Here is a 14,417-nt window from a genome sequence, read left to right on the forward strand (position 1 = left end):
GGGGATTTCGCAGACGCTCCTGAGTAAACATGCACGTGCCCCTGGCAGCGTTTCCTGGGGGTCGTGCTCCGGGGCTTAGGTATGAGCTGGTGCGGGTTTCAGCTGACAAAACAGATACTGGCAGAAGGTCCTTGAATGCCGTGCCTTCAGACTGTAAGATAATCCCCGTAATCTCTACCTGCGTTTTGTCTAGGCTTGTAAATTAAGGAAAAAAGGGCATTAATACCGTTGTGTAAGTCAGCTTTACAGAAGGGGTTGCCTATACCTGTTCTTCCTTTTTGTCTGAGAAGAGTTCACGCGTTCCACGCAAGCTTGAGCTGCTGTAATTGCGCATACGTCCTAAATAATTAATATGCGCTACTCTGCTGTTGTCTGTATGATTGGAAAAGATCTCGGCCGACTTAAAATAGCGCTTCGTAAGTGATGTTGTGCTTAATGTACTTAAATTGTTGTTTACAAACAGTAAAGCTTGAAGCAGATAGGATGTTTGGAGGGAGTGGAGTGGAATGGGAATTAAAAATTAAGAAAACCTTACTTCTATTTTCTTAATAATAATGGATTGATAACTGTATACTTACACGTTTAATTAAACATGTCATTCTATCTTTAGTTTGTGCTGCTATGTTGCATAGTGCTACATTTCTGCTAGGTAATACTGTTGTGTAGTGGTAATAGGAATATCACAGGTGACAGGTAAGGTCCTGAATCTGCATACCTCGCATGCTTAACACGCAGTTCATGTTCGTGTCAAACTGAACCAGTAGTGTTATTTCTTGAGTCTGTTGGAGTCATCAGTAGTTCTAGGTATCCAAGGAAGGCAGGACAAAACCTTTTTTTTTTTTTTTTAAAGTGACAGTTAAGGAGCACTTAATGTGGCTTTCTTCCCCCCCTCCCTTGTTGGTCGTGTTATGCTGTTGCTTTCTCTCACTGCTGTGAATCTGGAAGTAGTCTGGGTGGGCTAAATACATGATGCGTCTTACGTTGCATAGTAATGCTGGGGAGTAAAATTGCTAAGATTCTGATTTTCATAATGCAGTTTCTCTCTCCCTTAAGGGTATGAATAGTGATATCTTCTGCAAATTGTTCTCTTGGTTATCTAGAAGCTTTGCTGGTCAAATTTTTTTTTCTTAAATACAGAAACTCATATCTAACCTTTTTCCAGGTGTGTGTTGTTGGTTTTGGTTTTCAGCTTGCAGTATTTAATGTTGACCTTTAAATGCTACCTACAAGTAGTAGCTCTGAATTCCTTCATTGGATTGAGTGGTTTTATGATTCACAAACTGATAATCACTGTCTTAGTTTTTTAATACCGTGAAAGTCAGTAACCCTGTCTACCCTGTGGTAAATCAGTGGTCGCGATCCTCTTGCTGAGAACTAGTATGCCTTTGGTGAAATGTAGGATAACTGTTTCAAACCTGATGTAGAAGTAGGAAGGAAGATATAGCAGAGTTTGCTTAATTGTGTTCAATTAGGACTTCAGAGAGAGCTGCGGGAAGTTCAATCCCTTCTTTCCCCTGTGCCCCACCTCCCCCCAAAAGTTTTCTGTTTGATGCTTGTCTGGGATGTGTCCTTCCCTAAAAGGGCTTAAGAAGCACTATTAAATGCTTCTTTGCATACAGTCTTAAATGAGTATGTTTTTGTCTGTGTGTGCTTGAAACTATGAAATAATCCATCCTACATGTGTCTGTCAGGCTGAAAAAGCAGGTTTTTGGAGCTTGCCATAGTTTAATATGGATGCTTATGTAATTTGCAGCACTAGAGCTCAAGGCTGTCTGAGGAAACGCATCTTTCTGAGCTTTACTTGATGTGAGTGTGTCTTGTCTGTATTTTGAGTGACCTCTATTATAGAAAGTGTTAATTACAGACCACTTGCCTGTGCAGGTAGTTTAGCTCTGCTTCAGAAGTTTAACAGTCATCAAATGATCCTTGGCAGTGAAGGGAGGAACAAAGCACCGTGTTCTTATGGAAACCATTTAAGACTCTAAAGACCATTTGGAAACTCAGTAGTGCAGCAAAACTTCAGTTTTATTAGTCACTTCATTTGAAATGTTAAAATTGCTCCTTAGAAACAGTTATTTTACTTTCATTTTTTATTGCTTATTTCATTACTACTTCACTTCCTTTTTTTCCTTTATGTGCTACCTTAGCAATTTTGTGAAAAATGAAGTTCAAATCTATTCTGTTGTCTTTATGAGAAAATGGACAACCTTGATGAGCCTAAAGACAACTGTCATTCCAAAGTAGGTTGAATCTGCTTTTTTTTTTTTGCTACTCTGTATTTCCACATCTTCCAAAAAACTGGCTTATGAACCCCAAATCAGTTTGAAAACTGGTCATAATTAGGCTCTTGAGAAAACTAGGATAGAAATTGCAACTTTTTTTTTTTTTTTTTAGGTATAATTACAACAGTATAGTCATGCCTTTGAAGAGTGGTGATACTTTGAATTAATTGGCTATAGAGCCATTGTTTCTATGCTGGGCAGAGGTATAGGTAATAATGTTTTTGTCTCATAGGGTTTAGAGCTCACAGGTATCTGTTTAAAACTCTGAGAACAGTTGAATGCATCTGCTATGTGTCAGATCAAGCAAGCAGGTGGAACTGTATTGACTACTGCTGTAAACTGGTTAGTATTTTGTCAGGTGTGGTTTGTGACTTGTTTTATGTTAAACTGCACTTGATAGAAGATTGTTGTTAGAGAGTGAAAAATCCTCTGCAAATAGCATTAGCATCTACATAAGCTTTATTTTTTGAAGACATTTAGATCCTCGGTGTACTTGTAGTGACAGCCTTCTGAACCTGAATTGCATGCAAACTGATGAAAATGATTTCATAAATTTGCAACAGACAGCAGCACTGTCTTAGCTTTTTAGCTTTGTCAGGTCACTACAGATTTTAGCTGAAACTTGAAATTTGCAGATGTCAGTCCTCCTGTTCAGTTGGAACAATGCTAAAGCTGTCCTAGTTGTGGTTGGTTTAAATTTTGAGTACCTTTAAAACTGCAAGAGAAATGAAAGGTAGGCTAGCATGTAGGCATTGAAGATGGGGCCCAAAATTAGCTTGTGAGGTATCATTTTCGTGGGCCACCCTGACGCTATCAAAAAAGCCGATGGAACTGGCATGCTCTGTTCTTTCTGGCTTCATGGACTCTTGACTCTTGCAGACATGTGTGTGTCTGCAAAAAGTAATTAGGAAAAGACGAAACTATCAAAAGACTGTTTTGTTGATTCTTCACTTTTCAACACCATTTGCAAATCAAAAATAGCTGCAAGGTCCTTCTGTGCAGGAGGATGGGAGATAGTGTCAAATATAATCGAAAGTGTTGTTTTTTTTTTTTTTTTTTTTTTTTAGCTGAATGTTGATTCACAGTATAAAGCATCCAGGTAAGACTGGGGGTGGTATGTCATAAGGAATCCAACAGCCTTCTGTTTCCTACCAGGGAAACATTTGACTCTGCATGAATGACTCTTCTGAGAAGACTTGATTAAAATGTTTAGGTTGTGTGTGAGTAAAAGAGAAGTGGTACAAGATGGAGAAGTGAGAGGTATATAATAAGATCTTCTCTGCATCCTCTTATTTTCTTCTTCAGAGAAGACATGATTCTAAGACAAAAATGTGTAAAGGCTAAAGAATGGAATCAGTGTATGAAAGCATGCCCTATGATCTGTTACGAGGAAGGAGACTGTGGAGAAAAATGCTAAGCTAGAGCAACCAGAAAGATGAGAAAAGTGCCTAATACACCGTATACTTATTACCAGACATACAGACTTCGGTCATGGAACAGAAATCCCATTGTGGTAGGTGTTCGAACCATTTCTAAGTGAAAATGGTGTCTGTGGCTCAAAATACTTATTATACAAGTAGAAGATGAGGCAGCAGATGAACATGACAGAAATACAAGGTGACATTAGAATGAGCAAATAGACTGTGGCCCACATATGGGCAGTCTAACCCTTTTTGGAAACTCTCATGTACAGAGCTCGGCAAAGGACCCTTAAGAACAAAAATGAAATGACTTGGTAAATGTTTCAGTAGCTTCTTTAAAATCAAGGTTGGAACGGTGGGAACTGACATGAGTTAGGTCAGAGAAAGATAATGACATCTTGATTGGTGATTTGAGAATAAGTCATAAATGCCCTGATAAAAGCCATGTTTGCTACTGTTCATCAGAGCAGTAGATGGAGAAGAGCAGCTGCTGGGTGGATATATAGAAAGGAGAGAAGTGATAAGTGATGTGTGGGGGAAATGATTTTTACTGGTGCTATGGTAAATGTACGTTAGTGAGATAAAATTTCAATTCTCAAGGTTAGAAGCACATTATAGTAATAGATGTGCAGAAAAAATCAGCGTCAGTTTCTAGTTAATATTAATAGGTTAGAAAACCTTATTGTCATACACTTTAAGTCTTCAGTTTAATTGGATGTAGTGATCTGTAGAGATGATCAAGTTGAATGTGACACCTAGTTTTGTGGCCTTTTGAGACAGATAGGTGTTACCAGAAGAAATGGCAAAAGGGGTGGAGGGAGGCTGAGAGCTGTGTTTGCTATGTGGAGCAAAATCTGATGGCTGGAAGTCCATGGGGAGATGTCGGAAAGGAAGACTAAAATCTGAGTTTATAACAGAGAGGATTTTCCACTCTTTGGAGACTGCTGAAGAGGTGTGATAGTAAACACATATTACTATTTTAAAACATAGGAAACTAGCCTTGTGAAAGATAAATTGTAAAGACTTTTCACTCTTGCTAGCACACCTGTTCCTTGATCTAATATTGCTGGTAAGTTATTTCAGGCTTTTGTGATGGAATGGGTATGCTTTTGTTTTAATATACTTTAGGAGCTCAGAGGTGTCAAGAAGTTATATGATGTCAGTTAGGGCAGGACAAACTATAGCGGCTTAATTTCAGTCAGGTTAGTTGAGCCTACAGTGGAAAAAGATTTTTATCAAGTTTGTAATTGCTGTGGATTTTAGGAGTGTGCAGTTGGGCAGTTAGTACAGATGAACTCGTATACTGTAATTGGCTTGTGTCTCAGCTCTGTAGCTGCTTTTCAAAGTAGAGGTACAATTTGAAATGCTTTTCAGTGTTTTGATAATTCCTGCTGTTTTGATACTCTTGTGCATCTAAACTTAACAGCCTGAAGTTGAAAGCTAAACACTCCTCTGGTAATTTAGGGAAGGACAAAACAAAATCAGGTTAAAAACTGGTCAGGAAAGCACTACAGAATTTTTTTTTTTTTTTTCCTGTTCCTGCATTTCTCATAGGTTGGATATTTCTAGTAAAAGTAGAGGTGTATGTTGAGAACTCATTTAATAATTTATACAAATTTGAGCTAACTATAACATAAACTATATCTGATATTTGCAGTTCTCAATTAAAATGTATCTTAATACCATGATTCGTTTAATACATTTATATTGCACTAGCTATTTCACGCATCAATATCGGCTGAGATGTGTGGTTGTATAAAGATGCCTTATGTTTGTATCCTCACAAATCATATTCTAGACCATATTTTTATGTGTTTGTAGTAAATCCCTTAACACTTTAACTATGTGTGTTTCTGCTTGTTCTAAAATATTCGGTAGCTGCTTCTATATTTCTGTGAACTTGAGCAAATTGTTAACTTTCATTATGTTTTACTCTCCCACCTTGGAGGAAAACAACTTGTTTTGTTTGAACTTAAGCATCACAACCTGTATGATGACTAGAATTCAAATGGAGTGTTGTTGCTAAAGTAGCAGTGCTTAGAAAAGAGGGGAGGAAATGTTGGTGGGTTAATTATACTACTTTAATAAACCTGAGCTAGGGTATAGTAGCTTTTGAAGCTTATGTATTTTTTGAAGCGAAATGTTATCATGGAAATAGAGGTAGAAAGGAAAAAGGAGAAGTAATTTTTTTTTTTCCTGATGTGCTTCAGTTCTGGTTTTTAACGATAAAATAAGAATGTATTATCCCAGCTTTATTAAACCAAAGCTTAAAACTCCTGGATGTTATCATCATGCATGAAAATGGGGCTTGGCAAACACTTTTCTTCTGAAAGTAAATTATCTTGAAGAGAAGCTGTAAAATGAGGTGAATTAGTCAGGGTTTGCTGGGACAAGCAATGTCTCATATAACACCAGTTTATACAGCTGGAAAAGCTGTAAGGCACAGGAGAAACTGGAAAAGCTCTAAGGCACACAAGTTCTACCTCAGAGCACTTAAGTGTGTGAAGTTATACATAACTTCAGTGTATTAAGTTAGGTTTAGTTATACATACTTTCATTTTCTAAATAAATTGTACCAATTTTTGTTGTGATATCTTGTAGAAGTAATATTAATAGAACATTTTTTTGATTAAAGTATTTTGTGACTGCCAATTTGATAGGCAAAGTGCAAATCGTATTTTCCAAAATATCTGGAGAGGATAATGGAGGTAGAAAACAATACTCAAAGATATTTCTGAATTTTTATAACAGACATGTTTTAATGCTTCTATTTTTAAATTTGGTGTTAAAAATGTATTATAGAGTAGTATCTGTAAATTACCAACTGAATACGTATGTCCGAGATTGATGTCCTTCTCCTCCCTTGCCTTTCTTTTCCAGTAGAAAGCTCAGTATGGCAGATGTTGTAAGCTGTCCATTAGATGCCGTAGAATAATTGTCCGAGTATGAGAACAGATGGAGGAAAGGAAAATGGCTGGTATTGTAGTACTGATTTTGATACCTTTTTAGAGCAAAGGAAAAGCTCTGAAGTGTAATTGCTAGTATTCACAGAAAGCATTTGAGCAGACAAAGGTTGGAATATTGGCATAGTACAAATATTTTAGACCAGAAAGGTAATAAATATCTAAAAACCTACTGATCGTTTGATCAGTATCTGCTAAAGTGTTACAATGCATCAAGCACCTAGCATCACTGTGTTATCTTATCTAATTGCATTGCTGTCCTTTGGTAACTGAAATGGTCACAAAATATTTAGCCAGTTGAGAAGGTTGGCACAAGCACAAAAGTTTTCAGAGAAAAGATGTTTGCCCTGCACATCCAGGTCCTGTGTAAACAGCCAGATGCTGACACAGATAAGAACAAAAGTATTGTGGCAGTTGGGAATTTAATATTTTTAAGGTCTAACTGGTTTTAAGTTGCTTGTGTTGCTGGTTAGCACCCCCATTCATGAAGGCGTTGAGGACGTGGTTAAGCAAACTGATGAGGCAAGCCTCATGCTTAAATGCTATTCCAAATTTGGGTGGGTTTAAACATATAGTAATCTGTTATCCTCAGTTGGGACCCTCAGAAGTTGAACTACGGCATATGAATAGAAGATATTTTGAGATAGTTTGAGAAGAAGATATAAAGATAATTTAGTGGATCCTACTGTATTATGTGTAGATTTGTGAGAGAGAATGTAGCTCACCCGTCTCAATGTGGGACTTTTTTGGCCCTGACTTTTCTTTATCTTTGGGCTAATTAAAAACATTTTTTTTTCCTTATTGGAGGCTGTTGTTTTGAAGTGGTGATGACTTGGGTACTGCAGTGTCCCAAGGTTCATTTGTGCTCAGTAGCATAAATCCTGTCGACATCAATGTGGCCATTGTTTCACTGTTAGTATTATCTCAAGTCCTGCCCTTTTTTTTTTTTTTTTGGTATCTGGCAAAAAATGATCATGTCTGATGCTGAAGGTTGCTTCAGCAAACATGGATAATGAATTTGAACTGAGGAGTATTGTTACGGAAGTGTGCTTTCTTCAGAAACTTTCAGTGTTAGTTATGTCTTGATGTTTACTGTCTCTGCTATGCCATTACAAACTGTTTTACAGCTCTTGAGAAGAAGGTAACATTGAACTATTAAAGAATTTGTCATTTGACGTACTATCCATGAAGCTTGAGCAGCCAATGCAATTGTTATTTGAAATGAATTGTAAATGCTAAAATTAAATTAATAAATGATTTTTCCATAAACCTAAAGTTGTTACCTAGTAACTGCATAGGAATATGATAGAAGCATACCTTAATTCATTTATTGATGACACTTCCAAAAACACTGAGGGAGTAGAGGTTTCATGTTTTGATTACCAGACTCCGTGGTCTCAACAGAAGCATTTCCCAGATAATATTAAATATGATATTTTCTTGCTTCAGGGTGATAAAGCAGTCCATATGTGCTTACTGACAATGCTTTTTATAGGAAATCCTTTTTAATTTTCAGTCACTCAATCTGTAACGTTCCACCTGATGTATTATAGCTAGTAATAATTTCATTGTAGTGATGTGGCTCTCAAGGGTGTTTTTTGTTTGTTTTGCTTTGCCTTTGATAGGGGAAGAACTAGAAAGGCAATCTAGTGGGTGTTAACCTAACAACTGTAGCAATAGGTGTACTTAAAGTGTAAATGTAACCTTTTCCTAAAACCTGGAAAAGAAGTTAGTGTTCATATATTATTTTTTTCTGGAGTGCTGAACTCTAGCCTTGCTCCAGTAATGGTATTTATACATGGGCATATAAACTGACAGTCAGTGATTTCGTAAAGCTGAACAGTAGATCCAGTGGCACAGATCCTGAAAACAGTTTTTTAAGTGTGTTGTATCTGACTTGGCTACAGCCTTATGGTTTGTGTGACTGCAATAGTCCTGAAGCTTGAAGCTTGTCCCATGCATTACCACGATTTTGACTGCCTTACGTTTTTGGTCCAGTAGTTGTTTTTACCCTTCTGAAAATCTCTGCAAACAGAAAAAGTGGAACATATTTAAACTGTTCAATATTGTATAGTAAGATTTGTACCCCAGGCTTGAAACCAAGCAGCTAAAGAACCATAATTCCTATAAGAATAGAACTTTATATTTCCAGCAATTTATTTTGTGGCATATGCATTTTCTAAGTCTATGGTTTTAGGTAGTTTAACTTCAATTCATGGGAAGAGGGAAGGGAATCTCTTAATGGAACCAGTTAACATTTGTCTGGTAGGTCAGAATTGTGGTGACAGTTGATAAGAGTAGAACTAGTGGATTTTGAAATTTCCGCAGCTTTTAAATTGTCTCTGGTCTGTACTAAGTTTACTTTCTCTTAAAAATATCTACTGCTTAACACTTGAAAAAATAATTTTTCGTAAAGGTATGTTCAAGGCTTAGTAAAAATGATGCGGCTTCTGGCTTCCTATTTCCACTGTATTTTGCGGAACGGTACAGTAGCTGTTTGTAACTTGATATTAAAAAAAATCTAGGGTTTACCTAAAGGTGTGTAATGATGACTTAAAATCAAGTAATGTAATATTGGCGTTGTGCACCAATGTAGTTAACTGCATTTTGTTCTCTTCACAGAAACCATAGCCCACTAATGAGTTTTGGAGCCAGTTTTGTCAGTTTTTTGGTGAGTAGATACAGAGTGTGTGTATCTTTTCTCTTGTAGTTAATCTTTGTGCATGAATGTATTCACAGTGATGGATACTCTTAATTTGTTTGTTTTTATTAGACTTATTTTTTCAGTTTTAGATTAAATATAGCTGGAAAATAAATCATCATTATATAAAACTTGTTTGCTTATATGATTTAAATATAAAGCAAGAGTTCTGTATTTCAGCTTTTTAAATGTATGAATTATCTGTGATCAGTTAAAAAGAACCATAAAGAACTCTTTCTTAAACGAGCAGTAGATATGGCATTAAAATAACACTTATAAATACCATTTTCTTAATAGCTGTTGATATTGACGACTTCAGCAATAAAACGAGGTGAAGGTTGTTAATTCTAAGTCCATTCATGCTGCTGACTTTTTGGATATATGGAAACTGAGAATATTGACTGATTAAAGAGTCATAGTGAAAACATGTTAGTTCTGTTAAGTGCTTTCATAGGAAAAATGAAGATGTCTTGCATTAACCTCCCCCCCTTCCACCCCCCCCTCCCAAAAAAAAAAAAAAAGAGTTGATGTTTAGGAAAACATTTGGACCTTGTTTTTATAGGCTGTTCTTATTCTGACTTGGCTGCTTAATCTTATGTTGCACCAGAAATTCCCTATGGTAATACCCTTCTTAAAGTCAGAATTTATTATAATATGCCAGAAATTCATAAGTTGTAAATTAAATTAATTTGAAATCTTTCTAGTGTCTGTAGGCTATGCAATGTAGAAAGCTATATATTGGTTGGGAAGCCTCCTGCAACATACACTTGCTTTAAGCCAATGGAATGGAGAGGAGGAAGGAAAGAGAGAGACTCAGGCTTGCTTATCTGAATTGATGTGCTGAACCAATTGATGTGCTGTAACATCGCAGTGCAGCATTAGTGGATCTTGAACAGCTTCTGCTTAGCTACTTAGCTACTGTTCTAAAGATAGCTGCAGCATTTCATGTGCCTGTGTCGTTCAGACCTTTCATTAAATAAAGCAGCAGGAAAAAGTTTCTTATTCTAAAATTCTTTCTAAGTGGGTTCAACAGGAGTTGGAGTCTGGCACGTTTTCTTTCTTCAAACGCGTGTAGGAATTCTGCACACTGTTTCTTGCAGTGCAACGGTTGTTAATTGTTCCTGACTTTGCAGGCAAATTATTTATGCGAATGAATTGAATAAAAGCAGTATCTGCACAGGTGCAAATCATGCCTTTAAATTCATGAAAGGGAATTTGCATATTTTTTGCTTCATGTAATACAACAGAGTATTCAGGTTGACTGCATATTAAGTTTTGGTAAGAGAGGGAACAGGACTTTGACTGAAATTAGAACATATTAACTGAAAATTTGGAAAGGCATTCTTTAATGTCTGGTTCTATTTTTCTGTGGAAAAGTATAGGTACTCCAGTGTGTGTATGTATTAAGTTGTGTTTTTAAAAAAAAAATAGCAGTTTTAGCAGTTGTATTGCCAAACTTTTATGAAAACCACTTTCTTGCAGCTTTTGATGAAATAGCAGGTTTACGTTTGTGATTTTTATCATTCAAATCTGTATTCTATTTTTGGAAGAATGCCATGATGACGTTTGAAGAAGAGAAAATGCAGCTGGCATGTGATGACTTAAAGGCTACAGAAAAACTTTGTGAGAGTGAAGAAGCTGGAGTTATTGAAACAATCAAGAATAAAATTAAAAAGAATGTAAGAACATTATTTGTAAAATATGGAGTAGTATATTGGAAAAAAGTCGGGAAATGTTCTTTCTGTCCTCTTGCCATTTTGACTAGATGATTTTGATGTGTGGAGAATAGTTGAGATTAATACTAAATTTAGAAACTAACTCCAGTTGAATATTTTGCTTAAATTTCTTAAGATGGATTCAGGCGATTCCTCTTCTAAAGCAGTAGGTTGTTTGATACTGCTAATAGCTTTCTTAACACCACAAATTAGTGATCTACTAGAATTATTTCAGGAAGTTTTTAATCTGCCTAATTAGGGTCATTTTAATTATATGTGCTGTAGTAATGTTCAGCAGTCATAAGACTGAGGCTGCATTGTGCTGTGTGCCAGGCAAATTCCCTGGGAATCACAGAATGTTTGAGGTTGGAAGGGACCCCTGGAGATCATCTAGTCCAACCTCCCTGCTCCAGCAGGGTCCTCTAGAGCACATTGCCCAGCATCACATCCAGGCGGGTTTTGAATATCTCCAAGGGTGGAGACTCCACAGCCTCTCTGGGCAACCTGTGCCAGTGCTCTGTCACCCTCACAGGAAAGAAGTTTTTCCTCAGGTTCAGGCAGAACTTCCTGTGGTTCAGTTTATGCTTGTTGCCTCTCATCCTATCGCTGGGCACCACAGAGAAGAGTCTGGGTCCATCTTCTTGATACCCTCCCTTCAGACACTTATACACATTGATCAGATTCTCCCCCTCAGTCTTCTCTTCTCCGGGCTCAACAGGCCCAGCTCCCTCAGCCTTTCTTCAGAGGAGAGATGCTCCAGTCCCCTCATCGTCTTTGTAGCCCTCCGCTGGACTTGTTCCACTAGCTCCATCTCTCTCTCGTGCTGGGGAGCCCAGAACTGGACACAGGACTCCAGGGGAGGCCTCCCCAGGGCTGAGCAGAGGAGGAGAATCACCTCCCTCCACCTGCTGGCAACACTCTGCCTAATGCACCCCAGGATCCCACTGGCCTTCTTGGCCACAAGGGCACGTTGCTGGCTCATGCTTAACTTGGTGTCCACCAGCACTCCCAGGTCCTTCTCTGCTGAGCTGCTTTCCAGCAGGTCAACCCCCAGCCTGTACTGGTGCATGGGGTTATCCTTCCCTAGGTGCAGGACCCTGCGCTTGCCTTTCTTGAACTTCATGAGGTTCCTCTCTGCCCAACTCTCCAGCCTGTCCAGGTCCCTCTGAATGGCAGCACAGCCCTTCCCCTCAGTTTAGTATCATCAGTATCAGTTGCTGAGAGTGCACTCTGTCCCTTCCTCCAGGTCATCGAGGAATACATTGAACAAGACTGGACCCAGTCCTGACCCCTGGTGGACACTGCTGGCTACAGGCCTCCAACTAGACTCTGTGCCACTGACCACAACCCTCTGAATTCTGCCATCCAGCCAGTTCTCAATCCACCTCACTGTCCACTCATCCAACCCACACTTCCTGAGTTTACCCCTCAGATGTGATGGGAGACAGGGTCAAAAGCCTTGCTGAAGTCCAGGTAGACAACATCCACCGCTCTGCCCTCGTCTACCCAGTCAGTCATTCCATCCTAGAAGGCTGTCAGATTGATCAAGCATGATTTCCCTTTGGTGAATCCATGCTGACTACTCCTGATCACCTTCTTGTCCTCCGCATGCTTAAGGATGACCTCCAGCATGAGCTGTTCCATCCCCTTTCCAGGGATGGAGGTGAGGCTGACAGGCCTGTAGTTTCCTGGCTCCTCCTTCTCGCCCTTTTGGAAGACTAGGGTGACACTGGCTTTCTTCCAGTCCTCAGGCACCTCTCCTGTTCTCCAGGACCTTTCCAAGAGGACGGAGAGTGGCCTAGCAATGACATCCGCCAGCTCCCTCAGCGCTCGTGGGTGCATCCCATCGGGGCCCATTGGATTTGTGGACGTCAGGTTTGGACAAACGATCTCTAACCCGATCCTCCTCGACCAAGGGAGAGTCTTCCTTTCTCCAGCCTTCCTCTCTTGTCCCCAGGGTCTGGAATTCCTGAGGGCTGGCCTTAGCAGTGAAGACTGAAGCAAAGAAGGCATTCAGCAGCTCTGCCTTCTCTGTCTCCTTTGTCACCAGGGCACCCACCCCATTCAGCAGCGGGCCCACGTTTTTCCCTAGTCTTCCTTTTGCTCTTGATGCATTTGAGGAAACCCTTCGTGTTGTCCTTGACATCCCTTGCCAGATTTAATTCCTAATGGGCCTTAGTGTTCCTCATCGCATCCCTGCACGCTCTGACAACGTCCCTGTATTCCTCCCAAGTGGCCTGTCCTCTTGTCCACATTCTGTAGACTGTCGTCTTCTGTTGGAGTTTGGCCAGGAGTTCCTTCCTCATCCATGCAGGTCTCCTGCCCGCTTTGCTGGACTTCTTCCTCAGAGGGATGCACCGATCTTGAGCCTGGAGGAAGTGATGCTTGAATATTAACCAGCTCTGCTGTACCCCTCTTCCTTCAGGTGGCCTGTAGTAAACCCCCACAACCGTGTCACCCACGTTAGCCTGCCCTTTAATCCTTACCCATAAGCTCTCAACTTGTTCTTCATCCACCCCGAGGCAGAGCTCCATACATTCTAGTTGCTCCCTCACATAAAGAGCAGCTCCACCGCCTTACCTTCCTGGCCCGTCTTTCCTGAAGGGCACACAGGTGTCCAGAAGAAATTCCAGAAGAATTTTGCTTCCTATTTTAGAATGTTAATTCTAAACAAGCAATGAAGAATAAAAGATGCAGACTGAGAAACAGGAAAGACAGTAGTCGCATGAAAATGTTGAGTGGCTTGCCCGGTGTGATACTGTATGTACACCAGAAAAAGGAAAAACTGTTTCTTCTCAATATTTGGTTTACTTGATAGAAAGCGTTGAACCTGACACATTTAATTGCATGCTTTTTTCCTGCCACTCGCTATATAGCCCTTTTTGTGTTCTTCCTATCCAACGTGTTAGTTACATATTTGATGCATGTATTAATAATTGCATGGTGTTTAAATGTGTTCTGAGTGTTTGTAAAATCTTAAAAAAACTAAACAAAAAAACTTGTTAAGTAGGAGCTTTGTTGAGGTGCTAGCAAAGAACATTCAGCATAGCTTAGCACTTAAAAATGCTGAGTTAATTTTTATAGCAGTACTTCCCCAGCAGTTAATTTTATATTTGTTAACTTAGCACTTTTAAACCAGTGTTCTGCATTATTTTTGCAGTCCTTAAGTAATGTGGTTTAAGCATTTTAGAAAGCAATTAGAGGAAAAAGTTTTACTAAATGAGGCAGATCTTGCCACGTTTCCTGCTCAGACTGATCAAGTTAAAAAAATCCATAGGTTTTTATATCATTTTTATGTTTTCATACAAACTGTTCAACCACTTTAAGTAACAGCA

General features: G+C 39.0%; 1 protein-coding gene across 2 annotated transcripts in view; it reads left to right on the forward strand.

The window, feature by feature from the left end:
• Window positions 1-14,417, forward strand: part of TTC39C (tetratricopeptide repeat domain 39C) — a 34,384-nt gene that overhangs the window by 692 nt on the left and 19,275 nt on the right. The window contains exons 1-3 of one of the 2 annotated variants that reach the window (XM_068932372.1): window positions 131-153; window positions 9,289-9,337; window positions 10,918-11,046. In XM_068932372.1, coding sequence (XP_068788473.1) covers window positions 9,305-9,337; window positions 10,918-11,046 — 162 coding nt within the window. In that variant the 5' untranslated portion in view covers window positions 131-153; window positions 9,289-9,304. Of the gene's footprint in view, window positions 1-130; window positions 154-9,288; window positions 9,338-10,917; window positions 11,047-14,417 lie in introns of those variants that run through there. The other variant, XM_068932371.1, reaches the window with a different exon arrangement.

The sequence above is a fragment of the Struthio camelus genome, chromosome 2 (assembly GCF_040807025.1).
Source record: "Struthio camelus isolate bStrCam1 chromosome 2, bStrCam1.hap1, whole genome shotgun sequence".
NCBI lineage: Eukaryota > Metazoa > Chordata > Aves > Struthioniformes > Struthionidae > Struthio > Struthio camelus.